The 25,044-nt window shown below is 44.4% G+C and overlaps 1 protein-coding gene across 1 annotated transcript in view; it reads right to left on the minus strand.

The window, feature by feature from the left end:
* LOC146854161 (estradiol 17 beta-dehydrogenase 5-like) overlaps positions 1–23,583 on the minus strand; it is a 231,623-nt gene extending 208,040 nt beyond the window's left edge. Inside the window, exon 1 of the mRNA XM_085651940.1 lies at positions 23,386–23,583. Coding sequence (XP_085508066.1) covers positions 23,386–23,472 — 87 coding nt within the window. The 5' untranslated portion in view covers positions 23,473–23,583. The remainder of the gene's footprint in view (positions 1–23,385) is intronic.
* Positions 23,584–25,044: the final 1,461 nt, after the last annotated feature.

Consider the following 25,044-nt stretch of genomic DNA (forward strand, 5'->3'; position numbering starts at 1 on the left):
ATTCACCGGTAGTCAGCACCCGCATATTAATCGATGTATGTTTAGAGGTACCATCGAAATGTATTCGCTGTAATCGTCTAATATAGAAGTGATAGAAATGTAATAACGTTTTGTGAAGAATTAGCGTTGCAAGCTATTGTGAATGTAGTAGTAACAAGTCCAATGATTAGTTTTGTGTAATGAAATGTATTAGGTTAAACGTGTGCCACGTTAGAATTAAAATCGTAGGTTGTTTATTTGCTAAATGAGAACATTAGACTAATGCTTAGAATGTGATTTAGTGGAGTGTTTAATTTTATAAAGGCCTAACCGCATATAAGTTAGAAGAGAAGGCCTGGTCGTTTCTTATATTAGCTAACGTTGTAGGCCGAAAAAGATTCCCTTGGTAAAGGCTTGAGTTGCAGTGAAATGTAAAACCTCAAGATGTGAAGAGTTTTTCTTTTTGTTCCCATGTTTCTGTTGCAGGTGCAAGGACATTTAGCTCGTTAGTGAGAATAAGTCTTTGTTTTAGGAGTTGAGATGCTGTGAGAAGCCAACAGGGGAGTGCATTGGAACGTGCAATTGTAACTTCTAGTATGGAAGGTGCCTAGGACCCAAGGTCAAGATAACGGACGTTGGAAGACGGAGAGCTCCTGATGGAAACTTACCGAAGGAAGACCTGGCTGAAGAGGTGTGCCGAAGGGCGTGTTCTACGATTTTGGGGTTTTGTATTAGGGACAGTGCCCCGTGGGTTGAGCAGATGAGGTTTAGGCGGGAAGCTAGAAGGAGCATCTTAGATCGAGCTCTGACTAAGTGAATATACTTCTTAGGAAGTTTTTCACTTCTGACACCTTTTCCATGATTCTATTGCCTGGGAGGGAATGCTAAGTAGGGATGCCACTTTAGAATAGTATAGGGATAAAAATGTTTTGACTAATGATTCCAAAAATTGATTTTAGTATAACGATCCTTTATCTGATGCTTTTAGAATCTGTAATTCTCTTCATTTTCAGTCGGATGAGAATTCTGTATAGGCTTGCCTTTGTACTTGTGCCCATTTATCTCTTGTGCCTTGTATTGAGGTGCCTTTATGTCCAGATGTTCTTGCTTATAATAAAATCTCGAAAATCTGAGATTCGGAGTCCTTGTTCCTTTCCAAATGATGTCTAATTGTGGTAGATACATTTTGATAATTGTGTTTATTCCCTCTACGCTATCTGGCAAGTAAAAAGATCCTGGCGACCTGAGAGGGTTCTTGTAGATAATTAGGTAGACAAGAATCCAGCCCGATCACCTTCCTGCACAAAAACTATCCTGACAACGACACAGGCGCCCTTGTTTCATCCAGGCACCCTTGTGCCATAGCACAAGGGTGCCTGCATTGGCACTAGGCATAGACAAGTGCGCCAGCATTAGGAGAGAGCAGCACTGTGCCATATCTTTGAAGATATGGTGCTCTTCTGCTCTCTCCCTTTCATGCATCACAGCACAGCAACTTCACTTGTGGTGCTGCGTTGCCTGAAATCCTTGTAAATCTGAGCCCCTATGTCAGACTGCTTTTCATGATCCCGCCCCTCGTAAACCCACACCCCTTTTTAGGTCTCGCCTAGCGAATGCAGCGCATACGCTGCTTCGCCTTGGCGAGACTATTGTTGTCGGCTTGGTGCGGAAGGGAGACAAATCATGTGCCAGCCTGGACAGGTGATGTGCACGTGCACGCCTCGCGTCCCCTCCTGCCCCACGCTTTCACGGCTACTGCTTGTTCACATGAAGGTTGGGCATGGCGCAGCGCCCGGGCCTCTGCGACCTGTCTTGGGTTACAGGTATGCCGACATCCACCGCTTCAGCCCTTTCCCACCATTGATCGCCAAATAAAAAAAAAAAACTTCTTTCTTCTTGTGTTCACTTTCAGAGTTGACAGGAGGTCTCCCCAAAGTTTTAGTCCAGTGTGACAGGAGCACCCCGCCTCCCGTTTTCGAGAGCGTGGGGTTGTGCGCTCTCTTCTGGGGTACTATATGCGCACTATAGATTAATTCGAACATATAACTTGTTGGCTAGGTAGGTGGGCTGTGCGCCTGCTGCAGAAACCTGCTTTTGCCAGGTCCAAAATTCCACCAGCACTGGCTCAGCTTTTTATCATTTCAGTATGGATAAAATAAGTGCCATTGAGTTTAATAATTGTACTGGCTATGAGAAAGTGGAGAGGCCGTTCAGTTTAAGTGTGCTGAGTGAATGAACCGTAATATATTATTTTCAGTCTGAAGGAGCTCTTTCCATGCACATTCCCTACTGGCGTTTAATTAACATTTTTACTGTGTTTTTACAGTTTTGTTTTCAAAATGAAATGAGTTTATGTTTCCCATAGATCTAATTATAGAGAACTGGTGGCTCTGGTTTTGAGTTGAGGTTAGCAGAGAAGCATTGACTCACTTCATCTGTGGTCTCTAGCAATAGACAGGAGATTGGCATATCACCGCAGGAATCTGACATCACACTGTGACATCACTACCGGAACCTGATATTCGAATGAGGCCTCACTATGTGGGATATCACTGCAGGAACTGTGAGATCACCATAGGAACCCGACCCCAGACTGAGGCATCACTGGAATCAGAAGGTGACATCACTCTAGGAACTTGACACAAGACTGTGGTTTTACTCCAGGAGGGTGGAATCTGACTAGGACTATGACATCACTGCATTCACCTGGCGTCAGTATGTGACATCATTCTAGGGCCCTGATTCTAGACTGAGATCTCTCAGCGGGAACTTGTCGCCAGACTGTGACATCACTGCGAGTACCTGACATCAGAATGCAATATCCCTTTAAGCCTCTCATTTTAGACTGTGAAATCCCTGCAGGTATTTGGCGCCAGACTGTGACATCACCGCGGATAGCTGGAGTCAAATTGTGACATCACTCAACACCGCTCTAGTAATCTGACATCAGACTGTGACTTCAATCCAGGAGGCTGGAGTCTATGACATCACTGCAGGCACCTGACATCAGAATGTGACACCACTCTGGGACCCTGGTTTTAGGCTTGGATATCATTGCAAGATCTTGGCGCCAGACTGTGACGTCACTGCTGGCAGCTGGAGTAAGATTGTGACATTGCATCAGACACCACCTGACATCCGGATGTGGTATCGCTTGAGCAGGAAGTATTTTCACATTACTCTGGACCCCCGATGTAAGAATGTTACGTCACTCTAGGAAGTCTAAACCCGACCGTCACCCTGACATCACTCCAAGAACCTGCTGTGTGGCGTGGCGTCGCTAGAGGCCTGGTATTAGCGCGCGCGTTACTCTCCCGCCACGAGGGGTCTGATTTTTTGCTGTCACAGAGTGGAAAGTCTTCTCTAATATGCGCAGTCCCTCGTAGTTGTCATTTACCTTGTGGACTCTGTCTATCTTCTCTCTAGCTGAGAGGTCTCTTCTGGAACAGTCACAGGCTGATGGCTCTCTGTCTTCTGAGTGGCGGGAGTCTCTCATAGGAGGCAGTCACAGTGTGGGCTCTATCTTCTCTCTTGCTTTAAGGTCTCTTCTGGAAAAGTCACAGGTTGGATGTCTCTCAGCCTTCTCCAGTGGCGGGAGCCTCTCGTAGGTGGCAGTCACCGTGTGGACTCAGTCTGTCTTCTCTCTTGCTGAGAGGTCTCTTCTGGGACAATTACAGGCCGGATGCCTCACAGCCTTCTCCAATGGCGGGAGCCTCTTCTAAGAGGCAGTCACAGTGTGGACTCTGTCCTGTCTGTCGCTGTGGGGTCTCTTCTGGGACAGTCACAGACTGGATGTCTCTCAGCCTTCTCCAGTGGCGGGAGTCTCTCCTAGGAGGCAGTCACAGTGTGGACTCGGTCTATCTTCTCTCTTGCTGAAGGGTCTCTTCTGGGACAGTCACAGACTGGATCTCAGTACACACTGGGAAGAGAGACTTAGTCAAGCACAGGATGTCTCTCCTGTCAGCAGCCTTTTGTGGGCAGTTAATGATTGCCAGCCAGTCTCCCCTGCCTCAGTTCTCCCACCCAGTAACCTTTGAGAGTTCAAGCAGAGGGCATTAAGGATTAAAGAAAAAGACGGTTTGGTCATTCGGCATACACAGGCCTTTTAGGACGGAAGAGATTAAACAAGCAATGAAAATGCAATAGGTCGCGCCTTTTATTAAGTTAAAGACATTTGCTTTGCTAATGGTATTGTATAGCAAAGCAAATGGCTTTATCTTAATGAAAGGCGAGACCTATTGCATTTTTAATGCTTGTTTTTGTCATACCTTGACTCCCAATATATGGGTTCCAGGAGTAAAGTTTTTCTATTTCCAGCACTGCTGTATGGGTCACACACAGGGCAGTTGCAATGCTGGAAAACCATTTCAAGCCTGCCTTGCATCCACCCTTTGAATTATCCCAGCATGCCCAGCGTTAGAAATCCAGAGGAAATCAGCACATTTGGGGCTATCAATTCTTCGAAACAGAAACCTCAGGTTGCACAAGTCGCAGGCTTATGTTCTGATCAATGTTAATGTGTTATATCTTATAATGCGCTCAAATGTATTCATGATAGACCTACTAAAAATAAGTGTGTGGGCTTAAGAGCTCATGTCACTTCTTGTGATGTTCACTTCTTGTGATGTCACTTCCTGTAAGGTTATGGGTCGTGAATCGTGATGCTGCTTCCTAGGAAATCACTTCTTGTGATGTCACATGCTGTGATGTCATTTGTCTTAATGTCACTTGCACACTGCCTAGCTTGGCTGCTCCCCCCACTTCTTTTTTTTTAGGACTTGTGACATGGAGCCTTATGGTAACCATATGCTTGAAGCATGGCGTACTTACTAAGGGCTTATCTGAGGGAGAACCCGAAGGTCAGTAAGAAGAAAGGGGCTTGGCAGGGGTCGAAATAGCTAAAGGCATAGTAAACAGAGCGAGAATGTATTTGTTTAGGTCAGAGATGAGGTTTACATGAAACAATGTATTTTTTGTTGGTCTGGTCCCATTAGAGAGAGAGTGTGTGTGAGAGAGAGTTTGTGTGTGACAGAGATTGTGTGTGTGAGACTGTATGAGAGTGTGTGTGTGTGAGAGAGTGAGTCTCTTAAACAATCTCCACAATTATTGTGCCAAATTGAAATGGTTGTGAACCTCCCAAAAACCCAGATCGTGGTGTTCGGAAGGAAGGTCAAGAGGAAAGGAAGCTGGTCCCTCAGTGGTCTCTAGAGGCACTTGTTTCAAATACCTCGGTGTCTGGCTGCAGGAGCGTCTTTCTTTTTGTTTGCATCTAAACTAATTAAAGCCAAAGAGTGCCTCTTTAATTGCAGCCTTACAATCCTTACACTGCAATTTGCAAAGCCCAACCTTGGCACCACTGCTCGCAGTGAAAAAAGCCACATTTATTCCAACAACCAGCTTTGGCACAGTGGCGTTCCCGGGCAAGTTTGGGGCCTTTTTTAATTCTGCACAAAGCAGGGCATTTCGCATTCTTTTTGCATCGAAACAAAGCACTGCCCTGGCCAGTTGCGGCTGTCAGCTAAACCTAGTGTTAGTTACTTAAGTACATGTCACCACTAAGGCTGGCTGCTCAGCTGACACTACGTGCTGAGACATGGGAAGAAATTCAAACTGCAAACCCAACAAGCATTGGCAATGCCAATTGGTCTTGGCATATTAATGAGCTTAGTGGTGTAGTTGCTAATATAAATATAAATATATGAATATACTGTTTAGTATCAGATGAATAAGTTAGCAGGTTAGCAATGACTTCAGAAGTAGCAGAATAGTAATGCAGCAGTTTTACTAGTAAAGCAGTAAGCATGAGCAATAGAGTAGTGATAGCAGTTAAGTTACCAGGAGAGCAGTGATAAAAGTTAGCAAGAGAGCATTAATAGTAGTGTTAGTAAAACAGCAGTGATAGTAGTTTGAGGAGAGTAACAGAAGTGTGAGTAGGACAGCAGTAACAGAAGTGCCAGGAATAGCAAAGACAGCAGTCGGCACTCACAGCAGTATTAGCAGTTAACAGGATAGCAGTAACAGTAATAAAGGAGAAGAACAGAATAGCAGCAGGAGGGCAGTAATAGGGGCGTGAGTAGCTTTGTGACAGCAGCATTAGTACATTAGTAGTAACAGTATAATTAGTAAAAAAGTAGTAAGAGCAGTAGCATAACATTGGTGTCAGTAGTATGAAAAGCAACAGAGTAATCCCAGCAGTGACTGCAGAGCCTTCAAACCCTGATCCTCCCATCACTGTATTGTATTGTAATTGCATTTATATAGAGCTTACTACCCCTGACGAGAAGTTGAAGCGCTTTTTCGGCGAGTAGCAGACTACTCCGGAACGGTATAAGGAAACAATGTAATTCATATCACCCATCAACACCGTCATACCGCTGATCCCCTGTCGCTGTACAGAGCAGTATAAACATACAAAACAAGGGGCTTGTAAATAAGACCCTCTGTATTTGCTTCGGCGCTGAAAATATACTAAATTAACATAAAAAATTGGAAGTGGACATGTCTCCGCTTTGTTAGATGCTTACAGGCCTTATACTGTGCAACCTTTGCCCGATTTCACTTTCGGTACAAAAGGGGGTGGTGATGGACGGAGCATCAGAACCAATCAAACACTCACACCCAGTCAACAGATCTGGGTTTGATCCATCACCGTTCTTTAGCCCACTCTGCCACCCCAGTTCAGACATGGTCATATGCAAATCAGTCTGACCCTGTGCCTCATGGGAACAGTCCAGCCCGAACTGCCAAGCCATGCCTTCCCTGGACCGGAAACAAGCTTCCTAGGACCGGTTTCTGGCATTTCAGCCGTCTTCAGCCAGGCTTGCTTGAATCCAGTGGCAAAGTGAGCAAGAAACTCACGTCTGAGCATACCCTGCCAACTTATGGCGAACAAAGCGGTACAAAAGGGGGTGGTGATGAACGGAGCATCAGAACCAATCAAACTCTCACATCCAGTCAACAGATCTGGGTTTGATCCATCACCGTTCTTTAGCCCACTCTGCCACCCCAGTTCAGACATGGCCATATGCAAATCAGTCTGACCCTGTGCCTCATGGGAACAGTCCAGCCCGAACTGCCAAGCCATGCCTTCCCTGGACCGGAAACAAGCTTCCTAGGACCGGTTTCTGGCATTTCAGCCGTCTTCAGCCAGGCTTGCTTGAATCCAGTGGCAAAGTGAGCAAGGGACTCGCATCTGAGCATACCCTGCCAACTTATGGCGAACAAAGCGGTACAAAAGGGGGTGGTGATGGACGGAGCATCAGAACCAGTCAAACACTCACACCCAGTCAACAGATCTGGGTTTGATCCATCACCGTTCTTTAGCCCACTCTGCCACCCCAGTTCAGACATGGCCATGTGCAAATCAGTCTGACCCTGTGCCTCATGGGAACAGTCCAGCCCGAACTGCCAAGCCATGCCTTCCCTGGACCAGAAACAAGCTTCCTAGGACCGGTTTCTGGCATTTCAGCCGTCTTCAGCCAGGCTTGCTTGAATCCAGTGGCAAAGTGAGCAAGGGACTCACGTCTGAGCATACCCTGCCAACTTATGGCGAACAAAGCGGTACAAAAGGGGGTGGTGATGGACGGAGCATCAGAACCAATCAAACACTCACACCCAGTCAACAGATCTGGGTTTGATCCATCACCGTTCTTTAGCCCACTCTGCCACCCCAGTTCAGACATGGCCATATGCAAATCAGTCTGACCCTGTGCCTCATGGGTCCTAGGAAGCTTGTTTCGGTCCAGGGAAGGCATGGCTTGGCAGTTCGGGCTGGACTGTTCCCATGAGGCACAGGGTCAGACTGATTTGCATATGGCCAGGTTTCTTCGAGTCATCTGACACTTTTGTTTTCAAATCTCTCCTATTGGTTCTGTCCTATTTTCCAACTTTCCTTATTGGCTCTTTCTTGTATTTGCTGGGAGTATACTTGGTTAATGTATATAGTATCTATATGGTATAAAAGTTTGTGCGCCACAGAGTGAAGTGGCAGTCTCCTGAGAACCTACCTTGTGTACTTCTGGGACAACTGTACTAGCTGCAGCTAAAAATGTTATCTTCTAACGCCTAACAGAGTGTCCCGTGTCTCTGTGTAGCTGAGCAGGAGAAACCCAGGAGATTAAGGCGTACCCTGCGCCGCCAGGTCCAAAAGGTTCTGGTTCTTCAACTGGCGCCCAACGTGGGGCGGCTTCAGTGGTACCGGTTCTGCCTGAAGGTCGTGAGGAACCCCGCAAGAAAATTCCAGAGGGTTCGCGAGCCACCTCAAGCGACCCCTGTATGTCGAAAGTGGTCCGAAGGTCTTTTGCAGCGCGGTTACTCCTTCCTGACGGCTACTAACGACCGCTGCCCTGACTGCTGCCCTGACTGCTGCCCTGCCTTGGCCCTTTCTTTGATGATGTATGGTAAGGCGAGACGATAGACGGGCCTCTGTTGGTGTGAGAAGACGTCCTTAGTTAAGTATCTTCGTGGGTCGCGCCCACAATTTTTGTCCTTTGTTTTCTTAGTATTTGTAATCCTTAGTCTCGACTATTGCAATAATCGAAACCAAGGGTAAGTGCATTTGTGCTGCGTAAACTGAGTTTTACTCCCTTGAAGTTTGTGAACAGTCAGGTGAAATCGTGAGATGCCTGGTCTGACTAAGTTTGGAAAATATTGTTGTTTTGGTTGTAATAGGGATTCCCGACTTGAGGACTCTTGTCCGATTCCTTCAGTTGGAACTCCCACATATGAGCTCTATTCGAAACATGGTATTGGCCCCATTGCCTTTAACGAGACATGGACCCGATACACGAAGAAAGATGGTGTTTTAAAATGGCCAAAAAATGGTAGTTTCAATTCTAATGTGCTAAATAATTTGGAATCAGTCCTATTCAAAAGAAAAGCCCGGCTGGCAATGTTTGACTCTTTCCGCCTTTGGCGTAAGGAAGCCAAACAGAAAGAAATTAAGCAAGCAAAACGAGATAGGAAAGCACAGGGTCTGACGATTATACAGGCTGCTCAACAATTCAAAGATGATGAAATTGATAATGCGACTGAAATTTCAGAAAGACAGCATCGAATGGCGATAGATAAATGCTATCCGGTGTTGCCTGTTTCCCCTTCTGAAAACAAGAAAGATATAGAAGAAGATCCCCTAATGTCCCATTTATTGAGGTTGCCTCCGCCCTATGCACAAAGTGCCAATGCACCCCAATTGTTACAGCCTGTTCAGCCGCCAGCGGTACCTCCGCCTGTTCCGGCTCTTCCGCATTTGCCTCCTCCAGTATTACCGCCTCCGCCAGTTTTACCATTAACTTCAACTTCTTTGCCCTCATCTCCTGACCTTAGATCTCCTTTGCCTTCTGCTCCCCCTGCAATTATCGTTTCTCCTCCTGTCAGTTCTCCTAATACTTTGTCTCCAATACTTATGTCTAATTCTCCGTCTGTGCGTAAACGTCTCACAGACACTGTCACTGGTATTCTATCTCCTTTCTTTGGAGCTCTAAGTGTGTCTCCGGCTCTTGCTCGAAGACAGTCTCGTAGTCAGTTCCCAGATTTTGAAGAACGAGAAAGGCTAGACTCTCTCGCACGTAAATGGATCAAGAAGGGTCCTCAATACAGTGTGTCCAATATTATGCCTACTTTCTCACAATGGAATGCGCCTACGCAAAGATATGTTTTTAATGTAATGTGCGATACTCTCATTAAAGAATGGGAAGATGTGGATTCGAGTCTGATCCCACAAGATCTGTTAGATGTCCAGACTGATTTTGAGAAAGGACTTGTTGTGGGTTCCAAGGTTGAGAGAGCTGTAAGGACACTTATTTCTTATAGGTCCTTGTTGTTCTCTCAGGCTTTTCTTGATTCTGATCCGTCGGTTAGACCAACACTGAAAAGCTATCCCATGAGAGAGGTTCCTCCAGTATGGAAGGAAGAGGTTGCAGCAGTAGGTGCTAATGCAGCTATTCCTGCTCACTTTCAACGTATATGGGTACATGTTCCATGGAAACGATCTGAAGTCTTGGCCCTTAAGCAGACTCTACCAGATCCCCGTAAGAACCCTGCAGGTTATTACAAAGAATTATCGCAGACAGTAGATGCTTGCATCATGAATTTAGCTGATATCGACATGTTGATGGGAAATGTGGTCCCACAGACAATATGGGCTAAGATTCGTAAGGAGGATCATGCACAAGAATTAGGTGCTACTTGGGATGTTATAACTACCACAGATAGAGACCAAGTGGGTGGTGCAAAGCCTGAAGCTCTGATTTCGGAATTCCCTGGTAGGATTATTACATTAATGAAAACTATGATGCCTGCATTGAGAGTTAACTGGGATAAATTAGCAGCATGCAAACAGAAGAAAGACGAGAGTGTCTCTGATTTCTTTACTCGTTTTGAGGAGACATTTATCGATCACAGTAGTCAGGATATGGCTACAGAGGGTGGACAGCGATTATTTGTGGACAAATTCGTATTTAATTTGCTTCCCGAGCTGTCACACAAATTAAAAGATTCTGAAAGTTCATGTGCTGTTTCTTCTTCTGCCCAGATATTGGCTACTGCACAATATTATGAAAACAGAGACAAAGAAGAGAAGGAAAAGCAAGAAAAAAAGACGAAAGAATTAAAAACGAAGGTTCTCTTGCAACAAGCTTATCCTCCTCGTTATGTTCAGCCTCAGTTTCAACAACCTATGCAGTTTCAGAGGTTGTATCAAAAACCTGAATCATACATTCCGCGACCTTTGTTGGGTCCTAATCAATGTGCCTATTGTAGAGAGGAAGGTCATTTTAAGAATAGTTGTCCGGTTTTATTACAGCGCAATGGAGCATTATCTGCTCCACGAGGTCGTGCTGGCCTTCAGTCAGCAAACAGAGGTAGAGGTCGCGGTGTGGTGACTCAAGAACAGCGTGCCCTTCCTTCTCCCAATTCCGTGAACTATTTTGATCAGCAAAATGTTAGGTCTACGCAATATTATAATGAAGATCATTATAATGAAAATGGAAATGAAAATCTTCATGCTAACTAGGACAGCCATGGACAAAGTAAGGGAGTTATGTTGATTCCAGTAGATCAGAATGGACCTTATGTTAACGTCACTACAATGGGTGTTTCAGAGCCATTTCTTCTAGATACTGGGGCGATGCGAAGTTCTATCATTCATTCCAAACTCCCCGGGGCACCTTTGTCTGGCTTAACGAATGTTTCTGTAGGATTCTCTGGCGCCCCTGTTCGTAACCTAGTTTCTTGCCCTTTGCCTATTACAATTGGCCCTTATGACTTGGAAGCTCCACTTCTCTTGACGAATGGTTGCGGTGAGAATCTGTTGGGCTTAGATCTATTGAAAAAAATGCATGCTACGATATATTGTTCTCCTTCTGGTGTACATCTTACTTTAGGACAAAAACTGACTTCTCCAATGTATTTATCCAAAGATCAGTTTCCACCTGAATTGCTTTCTCTTCCAGCAACACTTTGGGCCACGGGTCCGAACGATGTGGGTTGTCTTGAGATTCCACCTTATGTTGTCACTCTCAAGCCTAATGTCGAATTGCCACGCATTCCGCAGTATAGGATTTCCACTGAAGGTGAAAAAGCGCTTTTAGAAATCATTCATGACTTGATTCAGAAGGGTGTGGTTGAGGAAACGAGAGGTAACACATGCAATAGTCCTATTCTTCCTGTTCTTAAACTCACTGATCCTTCTCAACCACCTGTATATCGTTTTGTGATTGATCTCCGGGAAGTAAACAAAATTGTTGTACCACAGTTTCCCGTAGTATCAGATATCACTGCTTTGTTGGCAATGATACCTTCTACAGCGACCTGGTTTTCTGTTATCGATCTAAAGAATGCCTTCTTTAGTATTCCTATTGCAGAAGAGAGTATGGACATATTTGGCTTCTCTCTTGGAGGCCGAAGCTTCCGGTTTCAGCGCGCACACACCCCAAGGCTATTGTGAAAGTGCCTCGATTTACAGCAAAGCTTTAAAAAGTCATCTTGATACTTTTCATTTGCCGTCTGGCGCTGCTCTTATCCAATATATGGATGACTTGTTAATAGCTGCTGATTCAGAAGAGATTTGCAAAAATGTTACTGTTGCATTGTTACGCCATTTGTTTGATCTGAATCATAAGGTTTCACCCTCCAAACTACAATACGTTCGTAGAGAGGTTACCTACTTGGGTCATCTCCTATCAAAGGAGGGACGACGATTAACGCCAGAACGAATTCAGGCGATTACGCAAATGTCTGTGCCATCCACACAAAGGGAGGTACGTGCCTTTCTGGGTATCACCTCTTATTGTAGGCAATGGATCCCTAACTTCTCTCTGATAGCCAAACCTCTGTTGGCCCTCACTTTGAAAGATACGCCTCACCCCCTTCCATGGACTGATGAGTGCCGAAAGAGTTTTTCCGATTTACGTGCTGCTCTATGTTCCGCTCATGTATTGGGTACCCCTGATTACAGTAAGCCTTTTACGCTCTATGTTCACGAAAGGGAAGGTTGTGCGTTGTCAGTTTTAACGCAGCGATTTGGAGACAAACAGCGGCCATGTGCCTATTTTTCGGCTACGTTAGACCCAGTAGCTAAAGCATTGCCCAGTTGCCTGAAAGCGACAGCAGCAGCAGCAATTTCTATTCGACAGTCTGCTGGAGTGGTGTTGGATAACACTCTCATTGTCATTGTACCACATGTAGTGGATACCTTACTAAATAGAACGAAAACGCAGCATCTTACGAGCGCTCGTCTAACTGGATACGAGCTGACACTGTTGGCTAGTCACGTACACATCAATCGATGTAATACCCTAAATCCAGCCACTCTGTTGCCCCTTCCAGATGAGAAAAGTGTTGAGGAGCAACATGATTGTTTCTTTCGTACTGAGGAAGAGACTAAAGGAAGAATTGATTTGAAAGACACACCGCTAGAGAATCCGGATGGAACTCTATGGGTAGATGGTTCTTGTTTTAAAATGCCTAATGGGGATACAGTTTCAGCCTATGCTGTAACTACTTTGCATACAGCACGTATTAGGCATAATTCAGCTCAAGCAGCAGAATTGATAGCTTTAACAAGAGCATGTGTACTTTCAAAAGGGAAGAGAGTAAACGTGTACACCGACAGCCAGTATGCTTTTGGTGTAGGGTTCAGCTTTGGGCGTCTTTGGAAGGAAAGGGTATTTCTCACTTCACATGGCACCAAAATACAACATGGTCAGTTAGTGACTGATCTCCTTGAATCACTTGCCTTACCTACCCAAATAGCGATTGTGAAGTGTATTGCACACAAAAAGATTACGGATGACGTTGGTCGAGGAAATGCATTTGCAGACGAAGTAGCGAAAAAGACAGCGAGAGATGTAACAAGTCGAATGTATGTGGCGGGTCCTGCAAATTGGGTTAGAGAGAGAGGAATGTATGAGGATACAGTGGAAAGTGTACGAGCAATTCAGAACGAGGCTTCGGAGAAAGAGTTGAGCAAGTGGAAAGAAAGTACAGGAATGTTAGATGAGATGGGTTGTTGGGTGGAATTATCTGAACACCAACGTTGGCTATTACCAGATGCCTATGTGCTCCCAGTGGTCACTATGGCACATGGTCCAGCCCACTTAAGTGCAAAAGGTATATGCAAACTTCTAGCTCCAGTGTTGCGAAATGAACAAATCCCAAAATGTGCAGACAATATAGTGAAACATTGTATTGTTTGTTTGATGTACAACCCGGGAAAGGGAACCCCAACTCCAGCGGGTCACTTTGCTCCTCCAACATATCCATTTGTGGTGTTGCAGATCGATTATATTCATATGGAGCGATGCAACAACCTCAAATATGTTCTGGTGGTAGTATGCACCTATTCAAGATGGATAGAAGCATACCCTCTAAAAGACAACACAGCCTTATCCACAGCTAAAATTCTATTGAAAGAATTTTTCCCCAGATTTGGTTTGGCGCGCATTGTCTGGAGTGACAATGGGAGCGAATTTGTTGGCCAAGTCATGCAGAAAGTTTGTGCGGGTCTTGGTATCAAACAAAAGTTTCATGCGGCAAATCATCCACAATCAGCGGGTTTAGTAGAATGCTACAACGGTACATTGAAGTTAAAATTAGCAAAGGTTCAGGCTAGTACAGGACTCAATTGGCCCGATGCTTTACCATTAGCTCTACTATCCACAAGAACTGCAGTACACTCTCGTTTGGGACTTAGCCCTTACGAAGTGGTTTTTGGACGCCCGGCTAATGTATGGGGAGTCCCTCGCCATAAAAAATACTCAGACTTGCCATATCCAATGTTGATTGATTACTTGCATGATCTCACAACTAAATTGCGTGTTCTCCATCAACAGGTTCAGAGTGCTTTACCAGAGGCTTCCACAGACCCAGGTCATTCCATCCAACCAGGTGACTGGGTCTGCACCAAAAATTTCCAAAGAACGGGAAATTTGGAGCCCAGATGGAGAGAGCCCCGAATGGTTTTGCTCACCACGAGAACAGCAGTTAAAATCGAAGGAAAGAAGAATTGGATTCACGGCGTGCATTGCAAGAAAGTGCCTTTGCCCTTACCTTACGATCAATAGGTGCGTAGGGGCATTGGTGACTCTGAGAGCGAGAAGGTTCCACGATTCGTACCCTTTAGTGATGCACGCCTGAATGGGACACTGTCTGAGAAAGAGGACGACGATATTCTACAGGAAGCAATACCATTGCATCGTCGATTAGATACAACCAATCCACAAACATTGTTTCAAAATCAGAGCACTCCTGAAAAGGAACGATACAATCTGAGACCTAGACAAAAGAACACTTAAGATTTTTTCCTCTCTTGTGTAGTATTCTGTCCCGGTTGCAGGGTCACGGTAGGAGTCTTAATTGTGACCTGAGTAGTGGCAATAGGCCTGCAGGACTTGCAGTGTCATAGGACGGCAGATAATCATAATTGAGTGATCGAGGAAGATTGCCGTGAGCATCCATTAGAAAGATGGAAACTACACAAGACAAAAGAGAGAGAAAGGATGAAATGAAGAAAGAATCCTGTAGATCAATGTACAGTCGTTTTAATATAACCTTATGTGTTATTATATTATTGTGTATTGTTTTGGCGTTTATAGGTTGGATTGCTTATGCTCTGCAGCAAAAAGTTGTCTCCCCTTCTTCCTCTTCGTCTTCTTCTACTGTCTCTCCACATCTCTTTCATACCCTTCCTCAACATGAACTCATTAGAAGAAATGAATATTACAACAATTCCTTTGTCCAGTTGTTACATCAACACCAGTTAGTGGTCAATACGACTGACTGTTGGGTGTGTGGACTTATGCCACATACCACAGAGAAAGGAATGCCATATTTGGTTCTCCCGTTCTCTTATGAGGGTACCGCTTGGGCTTATTTTGTCATTTTCTCCAATGCCTACCAAAGTAAGTTCAAACGCTCCATTAGTTCATATATTGGTGGTCCAGATTTTAGTCATATCTCATTAATTAAGGGAATGGTAGCTATGGCTAAAATCATGGAAAATAGTAAGATTTCCATTGATGAAAGAAAAGCGTATACAAACTGGAACGTCACCCATCATGTCTCTAGTCTTAGTGATAAAATCAAACAAAGAAAATCTCCGCCCATTTGGACGATTCCTCATCAGGGAAATTTCTGTCTGCAAATTAATGATCGCTCTTCTGACACCATACAAAGAAATAACTGTTCCCACACGTACGTTTATTCCTCTCAAAACTCGCCTCCTCTAGTGCCGTCTCAAGGCACCTATTTCATTTGCTATAATAGAGCTTACACATGGTTACCCACGGGTTTTTCTGGCACCTGTTATATAGCTTTCCTTCTTCCCCCTACATACACCGCTTCTGCAAACTATCATCGAAACAGATATGGCAGAGGGATTATTGATTCGAAAGACACAGCAGGACAAGAGGGAGATTTCCTCAAAGGATTTCTTCCTTTTTGGGGTCCAATGGCCAACAGCAGAAATATAAGGCAACTGGTCCGTGTCGTAGAGACCACTATAGACATCACTGTAGGAGCCTTAAGTAATATCACGGCAGAACTACAGGCGGACCGTCTTATGACCTTACAAAATCGAGTTGCCTTAGATTTTGTTCTTGCAGATCGTGGTGGAGTGTGCAAATTGATCGGGTCAAGTTGCTGTATTTTCATACCTAATGACGCTCCGACAGTATACCAAGCTATCTCCAAGTTGCATATAATAGAGTCGATTCACCAGGACGAAGGAGATTGGTTCATTTCGGAGTGGTTTTGGGGACTACTGTCCAAATGGGGTTGGAAAGCATTGACATTTCTCGGAATAATTTTGACCATTATTTTCTCCTGTTGTCTTTGTATGCACTGTGGTCCCGCCATCTGTGACCTATGTGCTACTATGTGCATCCCTAAGCCCAAATCGCCAAGAACAGAAAACATAAGAATGATGTTACAGCAACAGCTCGATGACCTCATGGCTATCGACATTGACTCAGATTAACATGAGTCTACCTTGCCTGAGTTCTGGCAAACGGAGGGTCTGAGGAACTTCGATTTTCGATCGTGATCGAAGCGACCCGCCATCTTGTGCTCCGCCGCCATTTTGTGTTGCCATCACTCAGGCAGCACGACGAACAAAGTCTATTCTGCTTTTTCTGCAGCTTCGTGTTAAAATGGTCTTTCTGCCTCTATTTGCAAAGCTGGTGTTAGGTCTGGCCGAGTACACTAATCCCTGTCTGGTTTTTCTAATCCCCGTCTCAACTATCTGTTGGTTCACACTATTCTTTCCTGACTTTATCTTATTGTCTGGCCTTCACTGTCCTCTGCTAGCATTCTCTCGTTTCACAACTGTCCTCCAACACACACAAACGTATCTCGCCACCTGCAAGTTTGTTACAAATCCGTTAATAAATTAGTTTGAGGGAGGGGTGACAAACACAGTTGGAGGAAAGGTTTCTTCGAGTCATCTGACACTTTTGTTTTCAAATCTCTCCTATTGGTTCTGTCCTATTTTCCAACTTTCCTTATTGGCTCTTTCTTGTATTTGCTTGGGGTATACTTGGTTAATGTATATAGTATCTATAAGGTATAAAAGTTTGTGTGCCACAGAGTGAAGTGGCAGTCTCCTGAGAACCTACCTTGTGTACTTCTGGGACAATTGTAATAGCTGCAGCTAATAAATCTGATCTTCTAACGCCTAACAGAGTGTCCCGTGTCTCTGTGTAGCTGAGCAGGAGAAACCCAGGAGATTAAGGCGTACCCTGCGCCGCCAGGTCCAAAAGGTTCTGGTTCTTCAGCAGGCGTAAGGAAAGTAGCGATAACAGGGGTTATCGCTACTTTTCTTGCAGCTATGCTTCATAGTGTGGGGCTTGATGATAGGAGAAATGTCGCTTAGCGACATTTCTCCTGTCATGTCAGGTCAGGAACGCCCACTTTGCATCTCATTAGAGATGCAAAGCTGGGCGTTAAGAATTTGTGCGCTAATGCAAGGTTTTCACGTGTTAGCGTGACCTTGCTAATTAGGCGATAAAATTATCGCCGCTTTTCGGCCGAAAACGGCCGCAAAAGCGGCGATAATTTTCTATCGCTGCCCTGTAAATATGCCCCTATGGGAATTAAACACGCCTGCATGCCCTCTTTAAAATATCTCTACACAAGCAAATAAAGAAGATCTCATGGAATAGGAACAAGAGAGACTTTAGTAAAAAAAAAAACAAGCATTGGCATAGCCAATAGGTCTCGCCTTTGGGACGTTATAAGTGTTTAGTTATGCAGCACAATATCCTTGGTGCAACAACATCAAGTGTTGTATGGCTAAGCACTTATAAGGTCCCAAAGACGAGACCTATTGGCTATGCCAATGCTTGTTCTAATTTGAGGTTTTTTTTCTTTTGCATTTCAACTTTATTCCTGTTTTGGGACTGTATATATACTTTGGCGGGTGCATCAAAGTGATGCCTGTCTGCTGTGTGCCGGGGCTGCCAGGGGATTGAGTTTCACCTTGACAGGAGTTGTGATTGCCCCTTGGAGTGGGTAGTCTCCCAACCCAAATAATAATCCAATTTCTTATAATCAGAGGCTCCACTTTCCAAATACCTGTCCTGGTTGCCACCAGTTTGATCGGTGACAATACACAACTGAACCATTCATCATACTTCAGGAAGATAAAAGTAAAGAGGAAGTGACTACACATACCCTACAATTGACACCATTTTGTGTAATGGCATTTACGAATTTCAACAAAGGCAGTTTCATGAAGGCCGAAAAGCCTGTCCTCCATAACCTATCTGTGGCTCATTACTTTTGATCTATATTCAGCCTTTGCCAGTATGATTTATCTGGGAAATACTGAAATCAATTATTTCACGTTTAGCCCCTGGCCTCATACAAACAGGAGGTAGGGAAGCTAGCAAATAAAACAGGCACCTGAGATACTTTCATCTACATGCAGGTGGCGCTACATTGTACTCACTCTTATAATCTACTTCTAGCCGCTTCACATAGCTGTCCGTCGATTACAACCACCCAGTAAAACTGCACTGCTCTCTGAGACCATTTCCCAGATAAACATATTTCAGAAACGTAATATAGAAAATAAACCCAACACAGACTTCAGAAATAAGGAAAGCCGAGCGATATGGTTTCAATTGCGGACGAGACCTTCTATATTTTAAATTGGCGAACAGCTAGCAGATTTATGTGGGCGCCTTTTGAACCGAGGTCATTTCACATGTGAAGGAATCAACATTATGGTACATTGGCTTCAAAGCAATGTTCCTTATTACCAAATCGTACCGCGTTTTTTCTAAGCACCGAGCATTATTTTACTTTAATGGATGAGCAGCCCTGCATTTCTGCATCAGCCGCTGTGAGATTAATGCCTTATGATGTGAGACTCCACCACGCTGCAGAGGTGTGAATGACAAACGCATTAACGAATGTTTATAACATGACGCCGCCGCAATCTGCCGGCTTCATATCCTCCAAAGCAAGGATCGCCGATGAATAAACAATGGCATATGTCATTTTCGCTTAGTGTCTTCCCAGCTGACTGTATTATCAGTACGCTGTTTTTATTTCTGTATGCGCGAGTGTGAAGGTGTCCATCACAAAATAAAACGTGTGATCTATTCCCGATTTGAAACCGAAGCTCCGTGCTGTGAAAATCAGCAAGCGCAAAAGCTATACTTCAGTGAAACATTCTCCTTTTCAAAGTTGGGTTGGTTTTCATGGCTTAGAGTCGTCATTTTAATTGCAGAACAACTGGTGGCTTTCGGGACCCTTGTTAGGTCTAACAAGCGCACGCTCCTCGCGCTAAAAGTAAAAAAAAAAAAGTGTCTGCAAAAGTGAAAGCGTTTCCCTTGCGGGAGCGAGCAGCGCCAGGAGCGATAATTGCTAGCACATGGCGCCAAAGCTCGCTCCCGCAAGGGAATCGCAAAACGTGCATGCGTTGCCATTCAAAGCAATGCAACACGTGCACGTTTTTGCCCGCGAAGCTGTGTCGATTACTAAAGGTCTTTTTCCTATGCAACGCATGCGCGCTGCATAGGCGAGACCTAAAAAGCCACGCGTGGACAGTGAGTGACACTTATAAACAACCCTGCCCGCAATTATACTTAACTACTTTATGGAGATTCCTGAATTAAAGAAAGTTGCTTCAAGTGCATTTTGGCCTGTGCCAAACTACTGATAGCCTGCAAAAATGAACAAGGAAATGTGTGTGTTCTAAATGCAGGCTTTGACATCTACACACAGAAAGTCTGACTCTTGTCAACATTGCCCCAAGATGTTGACAGAACATAAGGCTTTGTTGCGCAACCTTTTTAATCAAAACAGCATCGAGACCTGCCGCCACGCCTTACTCTCTTATTTAAAAGGTGAATGTCCCCCAGTGGTTGGGGCTGATAGGCTGTTGTCAGATAAAAGTCTAGATGCCGCAGTGTGAAGGAAGTACCATAAATAGCTCCACACCAACACCGTTCAATGTTTCCAATCTTCACCGTTGCACTCTATAGCGGGTTTGCACAGTGACCGTAGCACTTTATTCTAGATATAATGGAAGTGGCATTTCAGGACATGATTTGGAACAGCAAGGTCCAAGAGGACATGAGGGGACACTATTGAGGAAATATCCTGCTTTGGCGCGTCTTAATATTATCTTTCTCACTTTACTGTGAAATTTGCACCAACAGGAAAAGTGGACAGGTCATTGTCCGATAAAAGGTTAATTGCAGATAGTTCAGAAAAAGGGGGGTTGTGCAAATGTTCTTATTTTTTTTTTGCTTGATGTCTTTTTCCTTCAGTTTTATCAAAGTTTAATTTGTCACACCTGCACTTTATATTTAGTATAGCAAAAGTAGTGTAAGACAATAGACAATAACGTGGAACAAGACAATATGGGGAGATACTGCTGCCGGAAATTAGTTTTATCCCTTCCCCTTTTCTCTTTTATGTGACCGTTGCTCTTTTAGCACATCTTACGCTGTGACATTTGCACTACATATCTAGTTTTATGAACAGGTCATTGTCAGATAAAATTTTAATTCCAGATGCTACAGTATGAGGGGAGTTGAGTGGTTTTTTTTTAAACTAGATTTCTTCTTTCATTTTTAGCAAATTTTATCTTGTCACACCTGCACTTTATATCTGGTACTATGAACGGGGCAGTGTAAAATAATAGTCAACAGTGTAGAACAAGAGAAGATGGGACGCTACTCAGCTGCGGTTCCTCCATGGGAGTGTTGCCCTCCCACATTGGTGCGCAGAAAGAGTTGAAAATAAAATGGTAATAAAATAATTTTGTTACCATTTTATTTTTCGCTTTCTGCCAGCAAAATGAGTGAGAGGGCAGGGCGAGGCCATTGATTGGCAGCAGTGAGGAGTGGCCACTTAAGTTTGCATTGCATATGTTAGTTTGGCCGGCTACCTTGCTACCGCCAAACCGACATGCGTAATTCAAACCTCTCCAAACCGGCTGACTTGGACAGCTGGGTTGTAGAGCACACACAGACCTACAGTGCCCTTAGGAAAGTAGAATATGCTTGCTCCAGCCAATCAAGACGCTTCACTCATGCTGCTTAACAGCATGAGAACAGCGTCTTGATTGGATGAGAGAGTTGGCTGTGGACTTAGCGCTCTGGGGTCGTGCTGCAGAACAAAGAGGACGTGCTGCAGAACATTGAGAGGCAGTGTAAGGTAAATGTGATTTTTTTTTATATGTATATTTATTTTTCAAGATGAGATGGGATGCAATGTGCACAAGATAATACGGGATGCTATTGCTCCCCTGATAAAGGTTATTGTTTTATTTTTTTGTGTAATTTATTATATTGTGATGTGTAAATCTATGGTTTTAATTAAACGGAATAAACTTGAGAATGTGTTTGTGTGTGTGTGTGTCTGCGCATGTGTTTGTGTGTGCGCATGTGTTTGAGAGACAGCGAGAGAGCGAGCATTATCCCATAATTAAAGCGACCTTTTCTAGTCTACCAGTTGTTCTGCGTTCAAGTGCCAGCATACATCGCTCATGCTAAAATGTTCTTTACAGCAATGCAAGCAGTGCCTGTCCGGCCTTTAACTGTGATATGGGAGATACACAGTAGGAAACTCTCTTCTCTCTCGCTCTGCTGTCAAGAAATAATGAGATGTGACCAACTCCACCCTCTTTCTGAAACAAAGCTCCCCTCTTGAAGGAGCTGCTGCATACCTCGAGTCCAGTGTACACAGTTTCACAGAATGGAATGTGTGAAAGCATTCAGCGAGGCCTTGCACAGGGTTCTCTATTACAGCAGCAAGGGGGCCTAGTGAGAGGGAGGCACCGGCTGTGCACAGCCAGAAACCCAATGCGCCTGCAGTGTATGGCAGCCAGCCCCTCAGCTGCATGCATTCTTCCTTGTTTTTGGATCTTATGCAGGTAATTGCCGAAATTAAATGCATAAAAGATACTCACATAATATGGGAGACTGTCTATAAAGAGTAGGGCTACCGGGTGGCTCCGTGTCATCGCGTTAAAACTTACAATCCTGACCGGTCGATCGGGGGCCAAACACTTAAGGGCATATTTACAATGCCCCTGTGGCACTTTTAAACCACCAGAGTGTCACTTTTGTGATGCTCCGAATGCGCAGTGTGCTGGCCTATATTTACAAGCCCACGCAAATCCAGCCTGTGTGGCATTTTATGGCCTTGTAAATATGGAGTAAGATGGAAGGGGCGTTCCATGGTTAGTGTTGTGGATGTTCCCACGCAACACCCATGGTTTAGACACTGCCCTAGATTTACAACATAGCGTAAATGTGGGGCTGTGTCTAAACCACCTTCCCAAAGCAGGTGTAACGCAGAATTTGTTTACATTTCTCCTCGTTTTTCCTCTTTCAACGTGTAAGCACACATAGAACGAGGAAAACACCTCCTTTGAGTGTTTTGTGCAGGAAGGTGTCCCTTACTGCACAAAAACAATCATGCCAACAACTGACACCCTTGCACCAGGATGCCTCCATTGGCGCACAGCTGCAGTTTGTGTGCCGGCAGTACGGACAGGAACATGCTGTATCTTATAGATACAGCGCATTCCTGCCTTTTTCTTTTGACGTAGGGCAGCGCAGCTAGAAGGCTTGCGATGCTGCATTACGCCAAAATATTGTAAATATGCCCGTTAATCTCCCCTTACCTGTAAAAAATGTACGTGGCCAGGTCTATTGTAACTGGTGCTCAGGTAAAGCGTTTGGCCATCGTTCGTGTTATATTTAAAAATGACAGAAGTATGCAATAAAGTGGTAAAAACAAAACCTTAACATACAGAAATTCAAAAAGATACCCATTTACAGGCTGATTTGTACAAAGTGAAACCAGAAAACCTTGATAAATCACGACATCCCCACAAAAAATGTGTGATCTTAGGCAAATGTTTTATTTCGCCTAAACCTTTTTTCTTCATTATGCCAAACAAAAACACACTCAGATATATGCGCGTTCAGAATCCCAGCTGTACACAACTATCACTTTTAATAAGTACTTCTCTGAGCAGTGTTATAATGTGCTCTTATAATGTCAGAGCCTCCACATGTTAAAGAAATACCCTTTTTTGAATTTTGAAGAGAATTTATGAGATTTTGCATAATTTACCTAGCAAATATTTTCAGGGCTCGCTGGTGAGTGGGCTCTAAAATCCGAGTCAGACCCTTGGCTCGGCTCTTTCTCAGCTCTCCCTGCTACTTTGTTGGCTCGCCCACCTTTGACGGAAAACACGCTCCCTCAATCACAATCTCTCACTTTTCTGTTCTAAAACGTTGGCATGTATGCAGTTTGCAAAGTGCCGATGGCTACAGGCCAGAAATGCCTGACGCCGTCACAGGGCACGAGACCACTTGTCAGCTATGCTGGAAGATGCAGAATAAAAAGGAAGTGCTCAAGCAGAGAGCGGGGTTGACTTACGTCTTCCGGTGCGTAGGTTCCGAAGCCGAGCACCGGGATCCGGTTTCCGTCGTCCATGGTGATGAAGGAGTCTTTGTTGAGCTCCATGGCTTCTTTGGTGCACTCTCTGGAGTTAACAAGTGTGAAGCTCGCCGCTTCCTGCAGTGTGAGAGCTCAGACCGAGGAAGGAATGCTGCTTTGTTCTCACATGTATCACAAGAGCAGGGCAGTGGGACGGCCTTGTAAAAGAGACGACAGGCTCCAAAGAAATACAAGAAACCCCAGTGTGGGGAATGTAGCTCTGCAGCCCTGACGCAGTGATGTATATCTCTGCTGCACAAAAATGTCTAGGCCAGAGGACGTCTTAATCTTTAGAGAGGAGCTATACAACAGGTGCTGTGTGAGGTTTACAAGTTCATAAATTTATTGTATGAAACATTATACATTACAGAGCATAAACTCAGACACAAATCAAGGGAACATGGGGGCATATCAACAAGGGCTTTATCTCTGCTTCTTTGGCTTTAAAAGCCAAAAAAGCAGAGATAAAACTAGCGCCCTATCAACAACAGGGTGCTAACATGCAAATTTGCATGTTAGCACCCTTTTACTCTACGCTTCCCCTTGCATCTCTAATGAGATGCAAAGGGGGCGTTCCAGAGTAAAATAATAGGAGAAATGTCGCTAAGCGACATTTCTCCTATTATCAAGAATGTCGCTAACCCTGTTAGAGACAAAAAAAGCAGCGCTAACCGCGGTTAACGCTGTTTTTTTACGTCTGCTAATTTTCAGACTTAGCCATGATATCCTATGGAAGGAGGATATCATGGCTAAGTTTGCCTGTCCCTATCAACAAGGTAACGTGTGATTATCGCAGGGTTTCCAGCGATAATCTCACGTTAGCCTGTTAGCGTGTAGATTTTTATCGCTATTGAGATAAGCGTTGCTAATAGCACGCTATCTCAGCGATAAAAATTCACGCTAGCCGGCGATAATTATCCTCACGCTAAGAGCGCTGAGCGATAATTATCGCCGGTTGTTGTTGATATGCCCCATGATACGTTATTACCACAGTGCATCAACTACATTTAAACAAAATTTGCATCGGCTCTGGCCAACCAATATCACGAATGACACCAATCACAAAGATCATTATTTAACGTCACTTCCGGCTGTTATGGCTGCCTGACTCATATAGTGACATGCATATGATTGGTTAATGTGAGCAGTAGGGTCTGGAGAAGCTGTAGGTCGAGTGTCAGATATATCGGTTTGCAATTGTGCCAGATGCACTTTCAGGAGCGCCCATGTATCTTTGGGTGTAGACATAATAGGCTGCATGTTTGCATGAAGTTGAGCATCAGTGATACATACAACAACGCCCCTGAGCCAATCTCCTATGTAGGATGAGGATCTGGATGTCATCCCATCTTCATAGCAGGTCTGCAGCCTTGCCTCACTGAGGACTCTACATTCTTGAAAAAGTCCAAGGTAACTCTACAGCCACGACCAACCTAATCTGTGTATCTGACCCACGCTGCATTGTGGTTGGCCTCAGAGCTCACCCTTGTCTTGGGCTAGCAGGACTGGTTACCCACAGTTTGTGCGTTGTGCTTTTTCAAACTATTTTTGTTTTAAACTTTAAAATTTCCAGTTCCTGTCATTGGATTTTTGTCGTTT

The sequence above is a fragment of the Triturus cristatus genome, chromosome 4_1 (genome assembly GCF_964204655.1).
Source record: "Triturus cristatus chromosome 4_1, aTriCri1.1, whole genome shotgun sequence".
Lineage (NCBI taxonomy): Eukaryota > Metazoa > Chordata > Amphibia > Caudata > Salamandridae > Triturus > Triturus cristatus.